This window comes from Phyllostomus discolor, chromosome 1 (assembly GCF_004126475.2).
Source record: "Phyllostomus discolor isolate MPI-MPIP mPhyDis1 chromosome 1, mPhyDis1.pri.v3, whole genome shotgun sequence".
NCBI lineage: Eukaryota > Metazoa > Chordata > Mammalia > Chiroptera > Phyllostomidae > Phyllostomus > Phyllostomus discolor.
Window position 1 is genome coordinate 23,019,656 of NC_040903.2, and position 24,229 is coordinate 23,043,884.

At 49.0% G+C, this 24,229-nt stretch overlaps 1 protein-coding gene across 8 annotated transcripts in view; it reads left to right on the top strand.

Annotated features, from left to right (window-relative positions):
- The window catches only part of TBC1D1 (TBC1 domain family member 1), a 207,303-nt gene that overhangs the window by 146,217 nt on the left and 36,857 nt on the right, over positions 1–24,229 (top strand). For all 8 annotated transcript variants that reach the window (XM_036019718.1, XM_036019712.1, XM_036019704.1 and 5 more), the window contains one exon: positions 20,957–21,142. In XM_036019718.1, the coding sequence (XP_035875611.1) occupies positions 20,957–21,142 (186 nt within the window). The remainder of the gene's footprint in view (positions 1–20,956; positions 21,143–24,229) is intronic.

Consider the following 24,229-nt stretch of genomic DNA (forward strand, 5'->3'; position numbering starts at 1 on the left):
ACTCTCTTTTTTCAGTGTGAAAGTTATGTTAATAAATCCAACAGCCCCTGGAACTCCTTTTGCATGTCTGGAACTTGTAAGACACCCCATTGCATCTCCTCTGATTGCTCCTCTCCCACCACAAAAAGCCTTTTCTGCAACTGTAGTCGGTAGGTTACTCCAAATCAGTGTGTTCTATTTCTAAATTAACATGGTCTGCTCGAGTCTGAGTCATAATTTAAGATTCCTGGTGATACACTGTGTTGTGGTCTCTGAAGAAGTAACACCGCTGACATGAAAACACAAGCATGTGGTGTCCGTTTTCACATATAGCGACATGGTCCATCGCCCCCAGTGCCTCCCAGTGGAGGGCTTTTGTCTTCTGTGTTCTCTGGTCGCCTGTGTCACTGAAACTCCAGCCGCTGCCACGGTCCCTGGGTGGCCCACCTTCCACTTGTCACGGCCCCTTTAGTTGCGCTCGATAATCGTCTTCCCTGGTGTGGGTTTGAAGTAGTTTCCTCACCATCCTTTTGCTGCTCCGTTCTCTCTGGAATGGCACAGTTCTGTCTCCACAGTCTGGCCTGTGTGTCTGTGTTGGCTTTTGTCTGAGTCAAAAAAGGTCTTTTGTTTGCTTAGATGCTTCTGTTGAACATTTCTGATGTTATACCCTGAGTCTGTGGAGCTCACTAAATTCTTGATATTGTTGATAGCTAATATTATTTGGAGCTTTTCATGTTAGAAGGAAAAGGGATTCCTAATCCCATGCCTACTTCACAGATGAGAAGGCAGAGGCCCAAAGAGCATGACACCCACATGAGGCTTCATCAGCATTGTGCTAAGGCATAGTGCCCCAGTGAGCCAGGGCAGCCTCATTGGGATCCTTGCGGTGGGCGGCCTGGGCGGTGGGGTGCCAGTGTTGCCGCCCACCCTCAGGACCAGGGTCCCCACTCGGTTCCTTCCTTCGTAAAATCGGGCTGCAGTAACCATCTCCCTCCATGAGAGGCAGCATTGCACAACGGATGAGAGCAAGGCCAAGTGCGCGCCCTGGGAAACCCTCACAGCCGTGGGAGGGACACGTGTCTGGATGGCAGCGAGACCAGGCTTGGGGATGTTTTGATTTTGTTTTTGAATTGGTGTGAACTTTGGGAGGATATCCTGGGGTCGCAGATCTTTATTTACATCAAGACTCTTTCCTTGCATACCTTTAGAGTTGCCAGAGTTTTAAAAATGGGCCCTGTGAGTTTTTTCCTGTTGCCGCATTCCAGCCCGTGGCCCTTCGTTTCCTTGGTCTGTTACGAGGCGAAGTAAAGTGAAACTCCGTGCTAGCTGATAACTCCCACTGCAACAGCTGCTTCTGCAAATGGCTTCTGGACACTTGAGGGGAAGAGGGCTATGTGTGATTTATAAACTTTCAGAAATACATGATGGACTAGAGAGTCAGTGTAGCATCCTGGTTAAGAGTGTGGATTTTAAAAAAGAATTTTAAATTATGGTTAAAACTTACAACGTAAAATTTACCGTCTTAACCATTTTTAAGTGTGTAGGTCAGTAGTGTTAAGTATATTCACATTGATGTGCAACTGGTCCCCAGGACTTTCTGATCTAGCAGAACCGAAACTCGGTCTCCATTCCTTGCCTCTTCCCCCTCACCCTGGCACCCACCATTCTGCTTTGTTTCTATGAATTTGACTACCTCACATTCCTCATATGAACCGAATTGTGCAGGAGGGGTCTGCCTGTGACTGGTTTATTTCACTTAGCGTAATGCCCTCGGAGTTCCTCCTTGTTGTAGCGTGTCACGGGCTTTCCTTCCTTTTTAATGTAATACCCCACTGAAGGCATCAGCTACATGCTGTTTATCTGTTCGTCTGGCAATAAAGGTTTAGGTTGCTGGCAGCTTTTGGCTACTGCGAGCACTGATGCAGTGAGCATGGGTGTGCAAGTAGCTGTCTGAGGTCCTTTTCCCAATTCTGTTGGCTGTGTCCCTAGAAGTGGACTTGCTGGGTCACGTGGTGATTGCAGTTTTAGTTTTTTGAGGAACTGCCATCTGTTCTCCGCAGCAGCTGCGCCATGTCACGCTCCCCCCTCCCCCGCAGTGCCCGAGAGTTTCAGTTTCTCCACATCCTCGCTGACACTTGTTGCTCTCTGTGTTTCGGTAGTGGCCATCCTAACGGGTGTGAACTTGTGTCTCATTATAGTTTTGACTTACAATTCCCTAACGATGGGGGATGTTGAGCACCTTTTCATATGCTTGGCCATTTGTACATTATCTTTGGAGAAATGTGTGTTCAAGTCCTTTGCCCATTTTTAAATGAGCTATTTGGTTTTTTTTTTATTATTATTATTAATTGGCTTAAAGAGTATGGATTTTTAAATCAGACTAGCCCAGGCTTCAGTGCTGGCTCCTCCATTTAGGAGCCGCTCAGCCAGGGACAGTTGCCTCAGAATCCCCAGCACTCGCACAGGCGTGGTCATAGCACCCACCTTTTAGAGTCGGGGTGTGTGAGCGGGGATGTTGGGGTAATGGTGCGGGAGCACCCAAGAAATGGGAGCTAGTGCTTCATAAGAGAGTACAGGTAGCCTGTACTCCCTAATAGGGTTGCAAGGAGTTAAAAAAAATACCTGGCATCTCAGTTCCCTCCACAAGTGGCAGCCATTCTTAATCCCGACTCACCCCACCTGCTCTTTTAACATCAGTGGACTTTTAGGACAAGCCGAAGGAGGTTCTTGGACAATCAGCGACTGTGGCATATGGAGTACATTCATGTTGCCGAAAAGAACCTCTCCGGGCCTCCCGGACAGCGCGCTGGTGGTCTGCACAATGGCTTCAGCCTTTTGGCAAAGTGCATGTCATTGCTGAAGCCACAGCCACAGAATCCTGGGTCCTCAGGCGGCAGCTGGGTACTCCCGCTCTGCCCCCGGTGCACACCCGGTGCGACGGGCCCTCCCCCTCCCCGAGCCGCCGGGGCTCTGAGTTCCGTGGTGGAGAGTCTGTGGCCCAAATGTGCTGGCTGATGCAGACACAGGGGTCTGTCTCCTTTTCAGACTCTCTCCATGGGCAGAAACAAAAGAGCAGGGGTCACTGTAAAGAAATTAGTCATAGATGTTTCACTCCTTAAAGTCATCACAGCAAAAGCTTAGACAATGTACCACCCTCAAGACGTCCCGGCTGTTGACAAGCACAGTGAGGTGAGACCTGGCGACTGAGCACCCGATCATCAGGCTCCGCAGGGTCGGTTTCCTTGGGTGCCGACCCTCCTCGGTGTTTAAGGCACCTCCCTGCACCGCGTGTGCAGCTCTGGGTGTTCTCTGCTGTGCCGCCTCCTTCGGAGTGGCAGGTGTGTGCTGTAATCTTTACCAGATTACAGAACTTTGTTTTTGAAACAAAGCAGTCAGTTTCTCCCCTCTGTTTTTCCTGTGCCCACAGGACACCTCTCACTTCTTCCTAATTCCGGAGTGGGGGCTCCGTGTGCTGGATGCACCATCTTCAGCCGTGGTCACGGGGGCCTCGAAAGGAAACGTTGCCTCTTTAATGAGCTTTTGGGGTGCAGTATACTGTGGTGATGTTTAAGAAATTTACTCATCACAAAAACAGTTTTTGAACCGGAAATGTTCACTGTACAAAGCAGATGATATTTTAAGTGTTTGAAGTCGGTTGAGGTTTTAGAGGAAGGTCCGTGTGCTGATTTGGAGGGAAGGAAGCCGCCTCCATGATCGTATGGTTGGTTTCCACGTTCTAGTTGAAGACGCCAGAGCCCAGACGTAACGCAGCTGACACCCGAGTTTCCCACCGTCGAGAACACTCTTGGGTCCCTAAGAAGAATGCTCCTCTCCCAGCTGATTTCCTTCAGGATACGGGTGCTTCTGAGGAAGGTAGCAAGGCTGGGGTTTTCCAGGTTGAAAGGTCTCATTTCCACATATAACCCAACGAGCGTGGTGTCGGCCTGGGGGAGGAACCGGGTTCACTATTTTAAACTTCTTGCTTCATGCTGTGGACTTCCCCACCCCCGCTCCCCAGCAAAGCACGAAAGTATGCATTTCCTAACTTGTAAGTCATGGGCTTCCTTGCACGGATTTGGACCTTAGATCACATCCAGATAAGCATTGTGTCATGGGGTGGGTGGGGTTCGATTTTCAGCCACAGATGCGTGAGCCGCTGGAGGGAGGGCAGCAAGGTTCATAACCAGCCGGGGCTTCAGCAGTCCCTCCCTTGTCTGCGTGAAGTCCGCGTCCTCGCTGCAGGACTGCGTGCCAGCACACCACCCCCTCCCGCACCCCCTACCCCCTCTGCCTTGGTTTGCTCGGTGCCCCCGCCGATCACCTGTGTGTGCCTGTGGGACCGTTCTGCCCTGTCTTCCTCTGATTTTTACCTTGGTCACTCACTGCTTTCTTGCGGTCCCCGCAGTCCCCCTCCCCCAGCCCCTTAACGACATCTGCTTCCCATTTCTACTTCTCCCCCTTTTCCAAGAGTTTCCCCCAAAAGGGCTCCTCAGCCCTCCCCTGGGCGTTACAGGACTGTGATGGCGTCCTCTTGTTTGGGTTTATTTCTCGTTGAATAGCTTCCAGGGCGCCTCTCCAGAGATGCGTCCTAAGTGTGCCCGTCCCGCCCGACCCCTTAGGGCTGTGGGACGAGGGGCGGTGACCTGCTGCTCTCTGGCCTTGCTCCTACATGGGTGTGCCTCAGGTGCTTCAGACCCTTCACCCCACAGCCATGTTTTAAAAGGGGATTGTGGCCTGAGGCGATGACATAATTCAGTGCTAACAAAAGCCCAGAATAAGGGATGGAAGGGTCATTTGTGTATGTTCACGGAAAACCCCAGAGAAGGCCGGAGGGAAACACGTCTCTTCCGGCAGCGCCTCTCACCCCGTCCTCCGCAGTCCTGGTGCCACTCGGCTTCCCCTCGCGGATCTCCACGGCCGCAGCGGCTGTCCCTCTGTCCCTCACGATGGCTGTTCCTCTAACTCGGTCTTTGTCCTCACAGCATCAAGGAACACTAGTACAGTTTTTAGTGGAAGTCCAAACTTTGCATACAAGGTCCAGCCCCTGCCCAGGACACGAAGAAGGGGAATGGGGTGTACGGTGTGTTATTTAACACACAGATATTCGGAGGGCACCGTGGCACACAAAGCACTGGGCTAGGAATTGGGTGGAAAGCAGTTTCATGCTAGGTGAAGGAGCATGCAAGTATAATGAGGGGGACTGTAAACAAACACCAATGGAGAGAAAAGGATGGGAAATGTGGGGTGTGGGTATAGTGGGGCTCAAGGTTCTGGACTGGGAAGCTTGGCTGCAGACGGAGGGGAAGGGCCATTCAGACCCCCCACAGGGTTTCTGTTAATTGTCTTATAGTGACACATTGCTATTCTGTCACTGGCATAAACCTTAATGACTTTGGGGGTACAACTTTATGAGAATAAAATGATCCTTTTCCACCCCTAGCTTCCTATGTGTTGTTTAAGTACAAATTAAATACACCTATCTACCCATCTGTATTATAAATATCTGTCAGAAACTATACCTTGACTCTTGGAGCTTTCACAAACCCTTCATGCTTTCTTGCCTTCAGTGTATTTTACCTGATTTTATGTTGAAAGCCTGTGTTTGCCTCACATCTTGAGGCTGCAGAGTTGTGGTCCTCTTTCTTTTCCTTCTGTCCTCTAAAGGGAGTGCAAGCGGTCTCAGCTGGAAGTTGGGCCCATAAGTCAGGTAGCGGCGTTGCCCTGCATGGCCACCTGGGGACTTGGAAGTGCACCGTGTGCGGCTGCCTGCCGGCTGGTGCGCTGCAGCGGTCGGGTTGGAGGAGCACTCTGAGCCCACTTCCTGCAGCAGGGTAGGCCGCTGCCCCCCTCTGACCAGGAAGGCGAGAAAGAAGGGTGACGTGATAGACCAGGCGGCAGTCCACCGCTGAGTCCTGCCACCAGCCCTGCTGCACCCAGGATGCCGCCAGGCAGCACAGGGTGGGTGGCACGTTAATGACGGGGGTGCTGTGCATGCGGAAGGAAGGGTGGCTCGGGGCGAGGGTACCTCGGGACCTTTGCTCGAGCACATCCTGCTCTCCGGCCTCCAGGCCTGCCCTGCCCCTGCAAAAAAAAACTGAGTTTCGTCAGCCCCTCAACACACCATCCTGTTATAATAAAACCTGTCATCTGTGCTTTCAAAACTCTCCTTTTTCCTTGGCTGCCCACTGCATTCTTTGTAAAGGAAACCGTACAGTGGCCTGTAAACCGTAAACGCAGGCCTGCTGTGCGGCGATGGGGTGGAGGGGGTTAGAACCACATCTGCTCCTGCTGTGGACTGCATGTCCCCCACCGAGTTCCGATGTGGAGGCCCCAGTACCAGGCGTGTTGGCATTTGGAGGTGGGGCCTTTGGGAGGCGGTTAGGTTTAGGTGAAATCATGTGAGTGGAGCCCCCAAGATGCGATAGTGCCACCTTACTGAAGTCAGAAGAGGAGACCAGAGAGCTGGCTCCCTTGTGCTCCCTTGCGCATTCACGATCTCCTCCCCACCCTCTCCTTCCCCGCCCCCCACCACCACCCCTGCCCACAGCCAGACAAGGCAGACCAGGAGGAGGGCCTTCCCCGAGAACCTGGCCACATGCAGGCTCCCTGATTTTGCCCTTCCAGTCTCCAGACCTGTGAGAAACGAATGTTTGTAATGATGTGAGCCACTCGGCCTGCGCCGTGGTGCCCTGGCAGCCCTCACTGACCCCGACAGCTCCATTCCCTACCACTTCCTGGCCCCCTGCGTGGACTTTGCCAACAGAGCTCCTGGGGATCAGGTTCGAAAGCTCTGGTTGAATAATGCGGCCACTTGGCCACTTGGCTCTTACCAGGTCTCTCCTGACCCTCAGAACACCCTGGGCTGTGGGCAGGAGGGACGTGAGAGCGAGGACACTGGTTTCCTCTCCAGGTGTCTTTCCTCCCACCTCAGTAGACAGCGAGGCACAGGAGGCCCCTTGAGAGCGAGCATGGCTCCCCCCTGCACCCCCCCCACCCCCCACCCCCGCACTGAGGCGGGGCCACCCTGCCTGGAGGGGGTGCTGGGAGCTGTGCCGCACAAACGCACTGCTTTTCCGCAGATGGTTAACTAACACGAGCTAAGAAATCACGATCTTAGCTTTCAGTAGTATATTTTTCTGTTTGTGTTGGGTGACTTATCGGTCCATGTTTCTGACTCTATGTTCACACTGGGAAGTTTTCTGGCAGGAAAACTGTCATCACTGTATTATTGGGGGTAGCCTACAGGGGCTAGCAGGGAGGGGCTGCTTTCTGAATGCATTTCTTAAGAAAACGGTACTAATTTTTGTTCAAACAGTTGCCTTTGACAAAGATAGAAACTAGGGTTGGCTGGTGTTTTAAAGGCAAGATATGTTACGTTTTAAATTTTTGTTTAATGGTCAGGTTATCCGTAATGGATGCAGCCATTGTCTAATTAATTTGACATTGTTGATTTAGAAGGCACCCCTGTTCCCTAGTGTCCTGTAGGGTGAAACCACCAGCTAAGGTAAACCTGTAGCCTAAAATAAAGTGAAAGGATGCCAAAGACCAGGGGCCTGCAGACCTCCCTGTGCACTGGGATTCTAGTTGTTAAGACCCAGGGTGCTGGTTCCACCCCAGAGTCTGTGGCCCAAGAGCGGGTCCGAGGCGGGGCCAGAATCTGCAGTCCGGACAAGCAAGCAGGGACCCAGACGCTGCTGGAGTGGGGAACTCCCATAGACTGCACTCGTGGCCTGGGGCCTGCTGGTGGTGACCCTGTGTGCTGTCGTGGGAAGGGGTGTCAGGGAGACGGCTTGTCCTCACACCCACCGCAGGGTCCAGGCAGGGTGGGCTTGACCAGCAGCAGGGGTCCTGGAGAGTCAGCAGTGGAAATGATGACCGATGGCTGGTCTGGCCCCGTGTAAAAACTCCACGTGGATGAGATCAAAGGGCTAAGTGGGCAAGTCCCCGCGTGGGTCACCCTCCCTGGCTCTCAGACACAGAACCTCGTGGCTGGTCACAGTTTCATCCCCTCTCTGGAGCTCGCAGCAGGGTGGCGGCCTCGCTGGGCGCAGGAAACCCTCCGCTGGGCAGCCTGACTCATTTCTTGCCGCCTGTGAGTGCTCCTCTGCTCCCACCCCAACACTCGCGCTTTCCCAGGGTCACGTGGGGCTGCTTGAAACGTCTGAACCCATCGTGACGTCACTTCACGAGGAGTGACCCTCTCTCTCTCTCCGGCAGTCGGAAGTCCTGGTCACGCTTCAGGACTCAGCGCTTCACCGTCCCCTCCCCCGCTGTCCCTTCCCCCGTCGCACGGAGGGACGGGCCAGTCTTACCACTGCCATGGTGGCCCCTGCAGGCTGCGCTGCCTTTCTCACGCTGACCGGTCACGATGGCGCACTCAGCTGTCCCCTTGGGGACAACAGTCGGTTTCATTTCATCACTGTTGTTGGGATGAATTAAATGATTGACTGCTTGGAGGGGTGCCTAACCCCTTATTTGTAATGTGCTTTTTATAAAGCTTTGCGTATGTAACTTGATATAGGTATATACATAAACATCAGGTATTTTTATACAGGTCCATGTAAAGTTCTAAGTTTTGCATGATATAAGACCAAAACTGTTGAAAAGAGACAAGCTGCAGTCACTTGGGCCTGGAATCATGTGCCACCTGAGGGCCTTGCTAGTTTCTTTCTACTACTCTTTTTATTTTCTACTACTACTTATTTATTTTTAGAGAGAGGGGAAGGGAGGGAGAAAGAGGCATGTGCCCTGACTGGGAATTGAACCGGCGACCCTGTGGTTTGCAGCCCGCACTCAGTCCACTGAGCTACACCAGCCAGGGCATGTTTCTTTCTACTTCTGTGCATGTATTTTCTTGTCCCCTCGGTCTAGACTGAGCCTCTTTCTTCTCTCCCTTCTGCTTCGTCTTTTCCAAGAGGCTCCAGGCTGCCTTGATCACCTGCTTTTCCGAGCTCCTCTTGCACGTGTTATCTGTGCTCTGGGCAGCGATTGGCAGCCCCTCGGTGCCTTTCTCGGAACCGTGGAGGCTCAGCTGAGGTTTGCTGTGGGGCTGGAGGAGATGCTGCAGGATCTGGCAGGGAGGGAGGCGGGAGGAACCTTTCCAGAGGGCATGACCCTGGAGCTGAGCTTTGAAGGGGGAGGAAGGGAGTCAGCCAGACAAAGAAAGGCCAAAAGGACATTCCAACCATTGTGAGAGTGGCCGGCCCCTCCAGTGTTTTTGTGCCTCTCGTGACCATGGGTCCTGGACACCGTGACCAGGAGCCTCCTATTGTTGGAGGGACCCCTGGGACAACACTGTCATTTTCTTTGTAGAACAAATGTCCACCTCCCCCAGTTTCTTTTTAATCCCAGCCCTAGTCTGCTTGTGGAGATGTCTACCCAGTGGATACTGCTGCAGGTTTAGAATTAAATAATGATAATATTTAGAAACTCAGCATTTATCGCCAGCCAAGTTGTTTTAAGTGTTCTCAAGGAGTTTTTTTTTCTTTTAAAGATTTTATTATTTTTTTAGAGAGAATGGAAGGGAAGGAGAAACAGAGGGAGAGAAACATCAGAGAGTGGCTGCCTCTCACGCACCCCCTGCTGGGGACCTGGCCTGCAACCCAGCATGTGCCCTGACTAGGAATCCAGCCAGAGACCCTTTGGTTTGCAGGCTTGCCCTCAGTCCATTGAGCTGCACCAGCCAGGGCTCAAGAATTTTTCATTTAATCCATGCAACAAAGCTGTGGGCAGTAGATGCTGTCATTGATGAGGAAACTGAAGCACAGAGAGGTCAGGGGCTTGCTTATTTCCTGGTCAGTAGGTGGCAGTACTGGTGTAATTAGGTGCCTCTTCCTTCCCCTCTTTGCATTCATTCCCATTACCTGGAGGCGCTGGCAGGAAGCCAGCCTGGGGTCTTGTGCTCCTGGACCCCCCAACTAGTTAGCCCTGCATCTCAGGTCTGGCCACGGAGGGATCAAAACAGCCCTCGCATGTTGGGTGGTTGTGAGGACAACGTGTGAGTGTTCGTGCAGCACACTGCCTGGCACATAGTAAATACTCAAAAAATAGGACTTCGTACATCCTCAGGCCTCAGTGTTTTCAATAGGGAGGCAGGGTTGAGCTGAGACATCTTGTTAGTGCCCCTTTCAGCCCCCAGTTTCTGCGTTCCTGTGAGTGCTGACCATTTCCCCCACCAACCAGAAGAAGGAAGGAAACCGAGTGAGGGGGGGCTGAGGTCATCGTCAGGCAGCGGGTGCTGGAGGGAAGTCCCTGGACACACCCTGCATGCACACGTCCTGCCGGCACGGACCAAGGGCCTTGGTGGAGGTGGTGCTTTCCCACCCCAAGGTGCCTCACGAAGCAGCGAGGCCCGCCGTCTGAACTTCAGCGTTTTATATATATTCATATATATATATATATATATATACACACACACACACACACACACACACACATATATAACAGGAGAGTGCACACCGTGGCTAAGACCAGAGCTTTCTGTTTCAACTGAGGCTGAATATTTGTTCCTCTTTATAGTTTTATTGTTTTTAAACAGGAAACAAGAGGCCTGACCTTCAGCCTTCTCAGAAAGTTCAATATCATTCTCCTTGCAGATGCAAAAACAAATGCCAATTATTTCAAAGGCCAGTTTTATCCCTTGTGTTAAATAAAAATGCATTCATCTAGAGCATTTTCTTGGTTCTTTTCAAGCTTATGTGGTCCCTGGGTCCCCTCCACGGGGGAAACAAAAAGCTCTTGGTGCTTTGGGACTGTGCGTCCCAGCCCAGCCCAGGCCAGAGGGAGGAAGCCAGGGGGCTGGGCCGCTGACCAGAGTCCCCAGGAGCACCTGCCGTCTGCCCTTTCTCCAGCCCCGCCTCTTCCGCAGGCTGCCACCGCCACACTCCCTTTCTGCTGCTCCTTTGAGCTGTCATCACAGCCCCAAGTCCAGGCTTCCTGGACTCCCAGTCGTCTTTATGGAGCCTCAGAAACTCACCCCACGTGACTGATCTGGGAGGGTGTGGGAGTAAGGATCTGCGGGGCTCTTGCTTCTGTTTCTGTTTCTAGTTTCTGCATGCCCAGGTCACTTCCATTTTTTAAATGTGTGCCTGCCCCCCCCTCCCCCCCAATCCCATAACCTCACCTCCCATTCATCCTGTCTCAGGCAGGGCCAGACTCCCTGTTCTGTAATCTAGGCTCAGCCACTCTTGTCTACCCTTGCCACAGGCACGACATCTGGTCATGAGCCAAGGTGGGTTACTGAGTGAGTGATGGCTAGTCCCCTGCACACCTTGTTCATGCCGCTGCACAGACCTGCAATGTCCCTCCGTCACGTCCACCTGCCTGAATTTTACTTGTTCTTTCTGAACCACTGCCACTTCCAAAAACCTGGGGCTGATAACGAGAAGAATAACAAGACATTTTATGGAATGCTTCTAGGTGCCAGGCGTGGGTTTTTCCACATGCTTACCTATTTCATGCCCACTGTAATCCTGTGAGATAGGCACTATTATCTAAATTTTGCAGGTGTGGAAACAGGTGGAAAGTGGTCAGACCACCTGCTTTGAGGTTAAGTAGCTAGATTGGTGGTGGAGCTAGTATTTGACCCCAGACATCTGGCTCCAGGGACCATGCTCTCGACATAATAAACAGGAGAAATTCATTTTCTATGCTGAACTTTTAGAATACTAGTAGTCATGTGCATCCTTCAACCACCCTGCTGAAAATGTTAAATTATTATTAAATTTATTGGGGTAACATTGCTTAATAATATATAAATTTCAGCTGTAAAAGATTTTAACTTGTGATCTGTGTACCCTGTTGCATGCTCAACACCTGACACCTAGTCTCCTTCCGAGGCCGGGTGTCTGAGCCCCTCGCACCCACCTCACCGCCCGTCCACCCCCTTTCCACTCGGGCAGCCGCCAGACTCCTGTCTGTGTCTGCGGTTTTGTTTGTGGTGCCTGTCCACTTGTTGCTTTCTGTCTTACACTCCACATGTGAGTGAAATGATATGGTTTGGTCCTCTTCCATCTCACTTATTTCACTTAAATAATACTCTTGAGATCATCCACGTTGTCACAAATGTTGGTATTTCACCCCTTTGTGGCCAAGTAGTACTGCTCTGTACCCACGTATGGCATCTTCCTTACCCAGTCACCCATCAGCGCGCACTCAGCTTGCTCCCGTGTCCGGGCTGTTGCACGTGGCGCTGCAGTGAGCAGCGCCCTGTTGACGTCTGAAGGGATTCGTATCTGCACTTACAGCAGCGGGTGCCAAACACTTAAAAATACTCTTTTTGACCAAACAAATGTTAGTTACTTTTTTAAAAAAATGCTGTTTCCTTATAGCTAGACCATCGAAGAGTACAAGTGTAGAGAAATCAGGAAGTCCTTTTATCATTTTTCACAAATCGCCGAAAGAAGTCCTGGCAGGGTTGTGCCGTGCGTTCAGAGCAGTCTTGGGCTGATGAGCTCATTGGTTCGTGACTCCTCCGTGTGCCCCCGAGTTTCCAGGCCCAGATCCGGCGGGGAACAGCAGTCCCTGCTCACACAGCTTCTCCGTTCTTCCCTGGTGGGGGTAACGCTGTTCATGCTTGGTAAACAGTGCAGTGGTGTCCGTAGAGGACTGCCGGCTCCTTCCTTAAACCTACATGTTCCTTTTGCTTGGGTTTTATAAGACATCTTCCCCAGCTGTGGTTAGCAGCGTGCGCTGCAGACGCTGGCCCCTGTTGCTGTCAACTTCCCTCCAGAGGATCCACGCTCAGTTTCCATTCTCGTTTCCAAAATCTGTTCATGCTGTGGAAACAGTGGTTTAGGAATAACTGGAACTTAAACATTTCTTTTTCTTTTGGCATGGGAGAGAGGGACTGAGAGAGAGTTATAAAATGCTCCATTGTGGGGTAACAGAGAAAGCCAGAATATTGGAGAATATGGGTCTGTCTCTCCCTTTTCTTCCTGGGGCTCCTGTTCCTCACAGGGCACCACCCAGCGTGTGATTTACTGTCAGGTCTGCAACTCCAGTTCAAAACTCGGTATCGGTGTCCTGTGAAAATGCAAGAAAGGAGCCCCGTACCCGATACTTTCCAGAGCCAGGCGCCGGATCAGAAGCTGGCTGTGTGCTCCTAGTTCTGACATCCTGTCCCAGCCCGGGTTGGGTTCATCCCAACATGCAAGGTCATGCTCTGCCCCATGCATTTGTGTGTGAGGACAGAGAAGAATGCAGCAGCAGCATGGAGTTGTTGGGGAACGGTGTGGCATCTAAAATACTGGCACGCCAGCATAGATCACGTTTATGACTCTATTGAGAATGTCACCATGATGATTTAAATGGAGGCAGTTGTCTCGTAGGGCCCCTGAGTTATGGCTGGTTTTAAAATTCTCAGAACCCATCGAGGACTGTTGTTTCTGAAAGCCTACATAATTTAAGCATCCTACATTCTGTCATTACAGGAGATGTCAGAATAGTAAAATCCAACCCCAGACTAACGTGTCACTGTAGCCCTTTGGTTTTGTGGCTTCGCAGACTGTATAAATATGTCTCAGTGCCTGTGGTCTCCATAGTTGGTGGAGGCGGAGGTGAATGTTGTGTCTCACTGTGTCTCCAGTCCCGGTGAGGGACTGGAGCCCAAGAAGTGTACGTGTTTGCAGACAGGGACCGACCCCGCTGACCTGGGGGTGCGGCAGCCCCTTCCCTGGCCCAGCCTCTGCTCTTCTAAGCGTGCTCTTCCTCAGCAGCCTCCCCCCGTGCAGCAGCCTCCCCCCGTGCAGCAATCTCTCGGCAAGGACGCAAGTCAAGGAAAGAAGCCAGACCCCCAGTGTGGTTCTGGAAAATAGCAGAAACATCAAAGCAGCCTCTCTCAGACCACCGAGTAGTACATCCCATCCCGGGTACATGAAAGGGACTCCATAAATGCTGGTGTCAGGGGCTCAGGAATTCTCCAAGTTGCAATAAATGCACATATTTATTGTCAGAGCAAGGTTCGCAGCTGAGAGTTGTCCAACATTTCTGTCATCCTCATCCTGCCAATCTGCTCAGCCCCTTACAGGCATGAGTTTGCACATCAGTGCACACAGGTGTGCTCGCTCACACACGAGAGAGGGCCAATAGCAGAGCTGTAGCCTTAGGCCAGCTCGGGATCTGTCTGCATTGGTAGGAAAAGGGCCTCTTGGGTTGAATTAGCCAGGCCAAGTTTAGAACGCACAGATATTTAACTGTCCCCCTTTTATAAATTACTGAAGGGGACTTCCGGCAAGATGGAGGAATAGGTGGACGCACTGTACCTCCTCGCACAACCAAGATTAGAACAATAATAATTTACAACAATAATTTACAGTCAGAATAACACCCAGATCCGGCAGAGGATTTATCTGAATGGAAGTCGGGCAGCCAAGAAGTTGAAGTAGACGCGTTCATCTGAACTGGTAGGAGAAGACGAGCCGGGCGGGTGCGGGGCGGCGGCGCGCGGAGGTCGGGGGAAGGTTTGGCGCGAAATCGGCGCAAAAGCCATCCGGTGAGCAAGAACGCAGCGGTGATCCCTGAGTACGCAAGCTGCGGCTGGCAGACCCAGAGGGGTAGCGATTGTGGACCAGGGCAGAATTTGCGGCCCAGAAGCCCAGACAAGGGTCTGAGTCCAGGAGAACGGAACTACCGCCACTGTTTTCTCCCGTCCTGCTCCCGCTCCCGCTCCTGCCCCGCCCCCACATATAACGTCACAATCTAGTGACTGGGGTGCCCAGCCCCGGTGAGCACCTAAGGCTCCGCCCCCCACCGTAACAAGAGCAGCCAGACCGAAAAAAAAAAAAAAAGGAGAGACAGGGGAAAAAAAAAATATGTTTTCAACAGAGCAGATCAGTCCCCCAGGACTCATCCTTTTGAGCGACCAAGAATTAGCCAATCTATCAGATGCACAGTTCAAAACACTGGTGATCAGAAAGCTCACGGAACTGGTTGATTTTGGACGAAATTTAGATGAAAGAATGCAGATTACCATAAAAGTGATGCAGGAAGACATGCGGAGGAGAGCCAATAGTGAAAGGAAGGAATATGAGTCTCAAAACAATACAGTGGACCAGAAGGAAGATAGAATCAACCAAGCAGGAAAGCATGATGAAATAAGAATTCAAAAAATTGAGGAAAAGATTAAGAGCATCCAAGACACCTTTAAACGTTCCAATATCCGAATTATAGGGGTACCAGAATCAGAAGGGGAAAAGCAACAGATTGAGCACGTATTTGAACAAATAATAAAGGAGAACTTCCCCAATCTGGCAAAGGGAACAGTCTTCCAAGAAATCCAAGAAGCTCAGAGAGCCCCAAAGAAGTTGGACCCAAGAAGAAACACACCAAGGCACATCATAATTACATTAGCCAAGGTAAAAACGAAGGAGAGAATCCTAGAAGCAGCAAGAGGTAAGGGGACAGTCACCTACAAAAGAGTTCCCATCAGACTGTCAGCTGATTTCTCCAAAGAGACCTTACAGGCAAGAAGGGGCTGGAAAGAAATATTCCAAGTCATGAAAGACAAGGACCTACATCCCAGATTGCTCTATCCAGCAAAGCTCTCATTTAGAAGGGAAGGGCAGATAAAGTGCTTCTCAGATAAGGTCAAGTTAAAGGAGTTCATCATCACCAAGCCCTTATTTTATGAAATGCTAAAGGGACTTATCTAAGAAAAGAAGATAAAGAAAAGACATGTATAGTAAAAGGACAGCAAACTCACAAATATTAACAACCACACCTAAAGCAAAACCAAAAGAAACTAAGTAAACAATTAGAACAGGAACAGAACCACAGAAATGGAGGACACATGGAGGGTTAGCAGCAGGGGGGTGGGAGGAGGAGAGAGGGGGAAAAGGTATAGAGAATAAATAGCATAGAATGTAGGTTGAAAATAGATAGGGGGAGGGCAAGAATAGTACAGGAAATGTAGAAACTAAAGAACTCATAAGTATGACACATGGACATGAACTAAAGGGGGAAATGTGGGTGGGAGGGGGGTACAGGGTGGAGAGGAGAGAAGGGGGGAAATGGGACAACTGTAATAGTATAATCAATAAAATATATTAAAAAAAATAAAAGCTAAAAAAAAAAAGAAACTGAAAAAAAATTACTAAACTACTTTGTAACTAGGCTACTCTTAATGTGAACAAAAGGGAACATATCTTTAAAAATTTGTTCATTTTAAACTATAACCTCAGTCATTGTTGCCACGTAAAATGAATTTAGATGAAAGATACATTTTTCCCCTTCCCAGGGTTTAGGGGACCATCAGTGATGGGTTTTTAAAGTTCTGAATCAGGTTCTCCTTGGGGGTGATCTGGTCCCCGCTTCTTCCCAGGGGACATTCAGCAATGACCAGGCATTTTTGATTGCCACTCCTGGGGCGGGCAGATACCACAGTCCTCTATGGCAGTGCCAGGGATGCTGCTAAACGTTCCACAGTGCTCAGAACGGCCCCCACCCCACCCAGGACAAAGGCTATTGTGAAGCTCAAAATGGCAGTAGTGTGGGGGCTGAGAAACCCTGCTGATCTCCTCAGTGGAGTCCCTTTTATTTTGTTAATTCAGAAGTGAACTGACCACTGGTACTCATAGTCCTTCTTTGTGTTCTGCACTTGGCCTTGGCACCCTGACGGAGGCCAAGACAAGCTCTGGCCCTGTGAAGACCTAAATTCAGGCAGCTGGCAACAACAGCTTTGAACTGTGTCCTAGTGGTAACAGTGAAAGGAAGTGAAGCGCTGACGTGGTGATAAGCACACAGGGTCACATGCGAGAAGGCAAAGTGAACATGTGCAATGAGCCCCACAGTTCAGAGTGTGCTTGGAGGGTCAGCAGTGGTAGCCTCACCTGGGGGTCGAGAGAAATGCAGACTCTCAGGTTGCCCCCAGACCCACTGAATCAAGCTCTGCCTTTTAGCAGGATCCGCACCTGATGCTCGTGTATCTAGGAGTTAGAAAAGCACTGGATACACAGTTTTTCCTCTGGAGAAAAATACACCTTGACTGCAGCTCTGACTCTTACTGTGTGGCCTTGGCCAAGTTAAAAACAAAACAAAACAAAACAAAAAACCACCTCACTGCACCTTACTTGTTTTGGCTGTAAAATGAGAATATCATCACCTTTCTCATGAGGTGGTGGTGAGAATCAGACAGGCTTATTTGTGTCAGGGACTTATCGCATGGTAGAAGCTCAACAAACTGAGTCAGGATTGATCGTAAGAAAAAGAACACAGAAGCAGAGGACATTGGTGAGGCAGTTTATGCCTTAAACTTCACAGTCACCAGCACCAAACAGTGCTGCGCTCTTGGCAGATCTGATTTCTCTGGACAAGAAACTCGCAGAAGCTGGAGCTTCAGAAGCTTGTATAGACCGTAGCCCTTGCCAGCAACCTAGTTGGAGAGAAGAAATGGGCCGAACAGCCTAAACTCCTAGACACGTTCCATCAGCCTGGCCTCAGTCACACCTGTTCTGTTCATGATGCTCCATTGGAAAGTAACGTGGTGGGAATTTTCAGGACACCCAGGAGGAGAAAGGCTGTGGTAAAGGGAAGCTACGGGGTTAGGGGAAGGAAACTAGGTATGATGAGCCCTCGTTTTATTAATAGGGCTCAAGAATGGGAAAGAGTGCCATGTGATTTCACTTATATGGTCAATCTAAAGGACAAAATAAACAAAGTTGAAACAGGCTCACAGATACAGAGAACAGATTGACGGTTGCCAGAGGGAGGGGTGTCAGGGGATTGGGTGAAAAAGGTGAAAGTATTAAAAAGTACACGTTAGTAATCACCAGATAGTCCCAGGGATATGAAGTACAGCGTAGGGAATATAGTCAGTAATGTTGCAATAACCATGTGTGGTGCCAGGTGGGCACTGGAAATATCGGGGAACACTTTTGTAAAGTATATATGGTGGTGTAACCACTGTGCCGTACACTTGAAACTAATACAAAATAATAATGTAAACTAATTTTAAAAATTAGAAAAACTTGTCAAACTCAATAAAGAAGAATGGGAACGAATTTTCAGTTTCACTTCCCCTAGTTTCCCGTTCACCGACGGGTCCCTGAGTTCTTGTGCACACGCGAACATTCGCAGACACGCTGCTGTAACACACACGTGGAAGAGTGTTAACACGCCACTCCGACTACTGCTCCGGTGCCTGCCTCACCGGCTGGGTATCACTTTGTGGAAACGAGACTGTTGTGAGCCAGCGGGAGTGTCAGTACTTCCAGCACGACGTACAGCAGAACTTGAATCACGACGGAGTGTCCAGCGGAGTTTCAGCAGCCAGTGTAGGAAAAGAAGAAAAAAGGAAAGAGTTCAAATGGAAAATTCCAAACTGCAGAATAAGATTAAACCGACTCAAATTGCTTTTGAAAGAAGGATTGAAGTTGGTCGTATTCAATAATGATTAGTCCTATGTATATAAGTGTTTGAGAGATTAATTTGTCTTCTAGGTATTTTATAGAGGAACTTTTTTTTAAAAGATTTTGTTATTATTTACTTTTTTAGAGAGAGGAGAAAGGAGAGAGAAACAGTGATTGGCTGCCTGCCACGTGCCCCCCACCGGGGAACTGGCCAGGAACCCAGGCACATGCCCTGTCCGGGAATCGAACTGGCCACGTTTTGGTTCGCAGGCCGGCCCTCAACCCACTGAGCCACACCAGCCAGGACAGGAGAACATTTTTTAATTTTTGATTTAAATCAGAATGGCTCTGCATCATTTCTCTTTAATTTTCTAATTATAAAAACGTTTATTGTCAAGAATTGAGAAAATCCAGGAAATTCAAAGAACAACAGCAAGCATGCCCAAGCCCAGCACCCACTTGCGTCGTCTTTTACTCAACAGTTGTTTCAAAGGTACTGCTGGGCACCAGGGCTGTGCCTGGTGCTGGCCTGACCCTCGTTGTCAAGGTGGCTTTGTCGAGTCTTCTGGAAACTTCAGTCGATTGACTAAATTTTGGCATTTCAGCATTTTTCCTGTGTCCTCAGGGAACACTGGGTAGCAGACAGTAAGCACTGACAGGTTCACTGCGTTCCCGTGTGTTGGGTCCTGTTTTAGGGGTTTGTTGTGCGTGTTAACTCAGCCCCTCTCGCACCACTGTTAGGGAGGTTGGGGAGGTGCTGTGACTCCCACTTGGCAGACTGGAAAATAGAGGCACAAAGAAATTAATTCACTAAGGGTCACAGACTCGATAAAGGCAGACTCTTGACTAAAACCCAGGGAGCCCGGCTCCGGAGCCTGGTCTCCTAACCGCTGACCTGAACTGCCTCTCACAATGTTTTGACAGTGAGATCATACTACACAGTTTTATTTCCTGCATTTATATTGACAGCACGTGAGCACCCTCCTGCAATGTGCACAAACTGTGTTATTTCTTGCCTCAGAAAGAAGTAGGACTTTAATTTATTCACTTGTTTCATAGGATCATAATGGAATGAGCGTATATAGAAATGTGACGATAAGCATTTAAATGCTGCAGCGATCATTAAGGTTTCTTAATGGTTATCATAATTTTTTATTTTATTTTTATTTTTAAATTTTATTTTTCAATTACAGTTTCCATTCGGTATTATTTTATGAGTTTCAGATGTACAACATGGTGGTTTCGCAGTCCCATACTTTACACAGTGCTCCCCCTGAGCATAATTTCTCTATCCCAGTAATTTTAAGAGGTGTTAACATGCGCAAGTTGTTTTAGGAAATTAAGCATATGGAGCTTGTGTTTGATTTCATAGCAGGAAAACAAACCCGACTTTAGACGCAGGCCGTGCATAGTCAGTGCTGATGACTGTTCTGGAAATTAATCATTAACATGGAATTACGTCGGAGCTGTCGACTGGCAGAGATTGTATCGAGTATTATATCATGGGGATTGTGAGACTCAAGTCGCTGTGCAGGGCTTTCCACGGCGTGTAAGACCGTGACTGTATTTAGGGTCAGTTTAGACAGAAGCTCCCAAGGACGCGTTGAATCAGACGCGGACCATTTCTGCAGGAACCTCTGCGGTTCTTCGGAACTAGTCTCCCAGTGAGCAGGTGGGACGCTGTCAGCACGTGCGGTCGGTGTTTGTGAGTGGTAACGCTGCATGCCAGCAACATTGGGTCTGCAGCAGAGAGAGGTACCGGTTCATGAACTGTAAAGAGATTCCAGCTAGAGATAGAAATTTGAAAATTGAAGACCCAGGAAACACCTGAATGGTGGGGGTGTCCAGCAGAAAGCACAGGCCTCCGAGTTGGGCAGCTGTAGGTTGGGATCCCAGCATGCTTGCTCGCTTATTCACTTTACGACCCTGGGCAAGCTGCTTGGCCTCTCTGAGCCTTAGTTTCCTGTGCAGGCTGATCCCTGCCTTCTGGAGTTGTCCTCCTTGGGACCGAATGAGTCGCTGTACATGAAACACCTGGTACGGTGCCCAGGACTTGGTAGGATTCGTTAATGGTCGCTGCTAATCTTATTTCAGAATACCTAGCCATGTAACAGGTGGTTAAAAGGCGCATACAAGTGAGACCAGGTTGCAGTCCTGGCTGTACTACTTCCCAGCCATGTGCCATTGGCAAGTTACTTAAATTCCCCGCGCCTCACTTTGCCTTCTTTAAAACTGAATAGTTATAGTATCTATGTCATGTGGTGGTCGAGTATTAAATAAACTATTATACATTGAGGCCCTCAGAATGGTCTCTTACAGAGCACTAGGTAAATGTTTGCTATTATTATTTTTATTAATGTAGTCACTAACTCAGAAGAAGGTATATTGCACCTTAAAAAGTAGGTATCTCTGACCCTTTTCTCAGCTGCCACAACTTTTGCAGACTGTTTGACATGTTATGTGCTCATTACTGAAATGTCATTTGTCAGAGTGCATGTTAAAACACCAATCGTCAGTTTGGACGATATCATTATGTAGTATCTGAATGAGCAGAATTTTCTGATTTGGCACCATGTTTAAGTCTAAATTTTTGCTGAAAAATGACCATTCAGAAATGTCCTTTTCCCTCTCAGATTATTCCGAGCTGGGAGAGCTTCCCCCACGATCTCCTTTGGAAGCAGTTTGTGAAGATGGGCCGTTTGGCCCCGTGGCAGAGGAGAAGAAAAGGACATCTCGCGAGCTTCGGGAACTGTGGCAAAAGGCGATCCTGCAGCAGATACTGCTGCTGCGAATGGAGAAGGAGAATCAGAAGCTTCAAGGTTGGTGTGCCACCTTTTACACTGAACAGGCCTATGACTGTGATCTGGCTTAGCTTTGAAGCGACATCACATCAGATGTGAGCGTACTGCCTTCAGGAGAAAGCAAGATACTCTAACGTACATACATCTCTGTAAATGTGTGTATATATGTATGTAAACATCTGTTTACTTTTTCAAAGTTAACTCTCTTTCTGGAGACCTAAAGATCTCCCCAGCTGTATTAACTACGCTTGTATGGTTGTTTTCAGCACGATGTCCAGAACTTCTGAGACACGACCTGCAAATGCAAGCTTTACCCTTCTAAAAGTGGGTTTGGTTTTGTTTCTCTCTCTCTCCCCATGTGTTGTCCACAGCCAGAGTCTCTGCCTGGGTGTTACCTGTGATCCATCCCATGTAGTCATTCAAGTCCATAACCTCACTCGGTGTGCATTTTTAGTGAGTGGCAGGTAACCTGAAACCTTGAACATTCGCTGAGCTCTGCCTGTACTGATATCAAGGTGTTTTATGGAGGCAGACTCATTCACTCCTGAGGACAACTCCAAGAGGCAGGGCTTAGCCTGAAGAGGAAACTAAGGCTCAGAGAAGCCGGGCAACTTGCCCAGGGTCATGTCAGTATCAAAATAAGACATGAACTTTGAGAGTTTAGATTTTGTTCATTTCCTGTTTCCATGCTGTCACTTGAAGTAATAAATATTTTTTCAAAGTAGCTAAGTTTATGTACCCTGGGTGGTATAACGGAAAGAACATGGGTCTTAGGGTGTAGAGAGTTGCCTGGCTATAATTAATGAGTTTTGGTCAGGAAGTCGGGACATTCTCTCAAAGGGAGACCGTACAGGTGGTTCAGCCATGCCGTCACTCCTAAGGAAGTTTTGGAATTACAGTATAGTGGTTCCCCTTTAGCTGTGGTTTCCCTCTCTGGGCTTTCAGTGACCCCACAGTCCGAATATATGAAATGGAAAACCCCAGAAATAAACAATTCATAAGTTTTCAATTGTGCACTGTTCTGAGTAGCGTGATGAACCTCTTGAGTTGTCCCACTCCATCCTGCCCAGGACATGAATCATCCCTGTGTCCAAAGTGCCCTCGCTCTGTACGCCCTTCCCCCATCACTCACTTCGTGGCTGTCTGGGTCATCAGGTCCACTGTCATGGTGTCGCAGTGCTTGTGTTCAAGGAACCCTTATTTTACTTAATAACGGCCCCAAAGCACAAAATGTGGATATGTCACAAAGAAGCCGTAAAGTGCTTCCTTTAAGTGAAAAGGTGTCTGTATAGTAAAAACACAGTGTATACAGGATTCGGTACTATACACGACCTCAGGCTTTTGCACTGAAGGTCCTGGCCCACATCCCCTATGGGTAAGTGGGGCTGCTGTACATTTCACTGGACTTCCTCCTTTCAATAATGGTCTTGCTTGTTAAGAGATGAAAGTCTTTAGGATACTAGACTTGATGAGTATGGTTCATAGTCCAGATAAGTAAATTATCTTTGACCAAAAACAAGAAGTAAAATAATAAAGTAATAAGACCTTTTGATATGAAAGTGGTCCAACGGTTGTAAGAGGCTGCTTTCCAACACAGACGCGGTGCTGAAGCTGAGAGAGCTGGGTCGTCCCCTACGGGCGCATGAGCAGTGGGGGGCTGGGGTGTTGCACCGGGGCCTTTTAGAGCCGTGAGTTCTGGGGGTTCTCCCAGCTGTTTTCCTACCATTTGCTTCTGTGTTCCGAAGGTAAGTAATTCTGAAAGCAGGTGTCTAAAACAGGTTTGATAGTGATGGCACCGCTGAGCGTCGTCAGCTAAGTGACAGCTTTGGAGCACACCCTTACCTTCACGTGTATGTTGGCTGGGACTTTTGTGGAAAGCAAGAAGGCAGTCATGTTTATCCTGTAGGGCATGAGCCTTAGTGCTCATCCTGGCCAGTCGTGCACATGGCAGCCACAGAAATCAGGGCTCACCTGTGAAACGGGGATGCCGCCGGCTGGCCTCTTGGGGATGTTGGGGAGAGTTGTGACTGTAATTGGTGGGATCAGGATACCACAAAAGTGAGGCTGTTGTAAATAGCCACTTGCCAGACTCGAATGAACTGGGGCATTTCCTAAGGTGACTTGGGACGCCTTGCCTTATATACTTTCACTGGCCACTCCCAGCATCGCTCCGCTGCTTCCCCCTTCCTCTGGCAGTGCTCGGTTCTGTGTGGGCACTCATTTTCACTGCTGGGACTCATTTCTCTTCTTAGCTCTGTGAAGTTCAACACATGTTTACCTTTGTGATGGAGCACAATACACTTGCTGAATGTAGTTTAGCAAACATTATATTGATGTGCACGGGACTTATATTGCTGAGAAATAATACTCAGTAAGAGCCTGATCATGAGCTACCTAAAAATGTTTAGTAAGCTGTGTTGGGCTGGGATGGGGGGGGCCAGAATTTTGTCATTAAATACAGAAGCAAAATTTGACAAGAACTAACAAGGGAGTGTACTAAGTGCTAGAGAGACAGCCCATTTATTGCCTTTTTTTTTCAGTTGCTTTTAAAAAGGAAAGTTACATTCCACCTGGGAAGTGACTCTTGAAATTGATCATGGGTTCAGGACAACTGGCATGCTCTTTGGAAAAGAAATTTAAAAAACACGTATGAGGAGGTTCTTTCTACAGTTAAGTCTAGTTCCTGGCTCTTGCATATGTGGATTCAATATTTGTTACAGGTCTGGAAGCATTGCATCTGAGAAAGAACCAAACCACGTCATTGAAATCTGCATCACTCATTGTAGACATTTGGAAGCTGAATTGTAATTTCCCTTGTGAAACAGCTTATTTTTTTTTCAGCGAAGTTGGAACTAAAATGCATCTCCTCCCTGCTGCCGAGCCAGTAGCCCCCCGTTGTACCCCTCTGCAAGGCGGTTTTCCCTCTTTTGTAAATGAGAACACAGGCCACCTAATGCAAGACAGCAGGACACGATTCAATATAAGCACAGTTTTTGGTCAGCACATTGTTGCTTTTTTGGACTGACTCTCATAGTTCAGCGTTTCTTGTTTAAGATTAAAATGTTACAGGTATTACAGCTGCATAACGACACATCGAATTTGGAA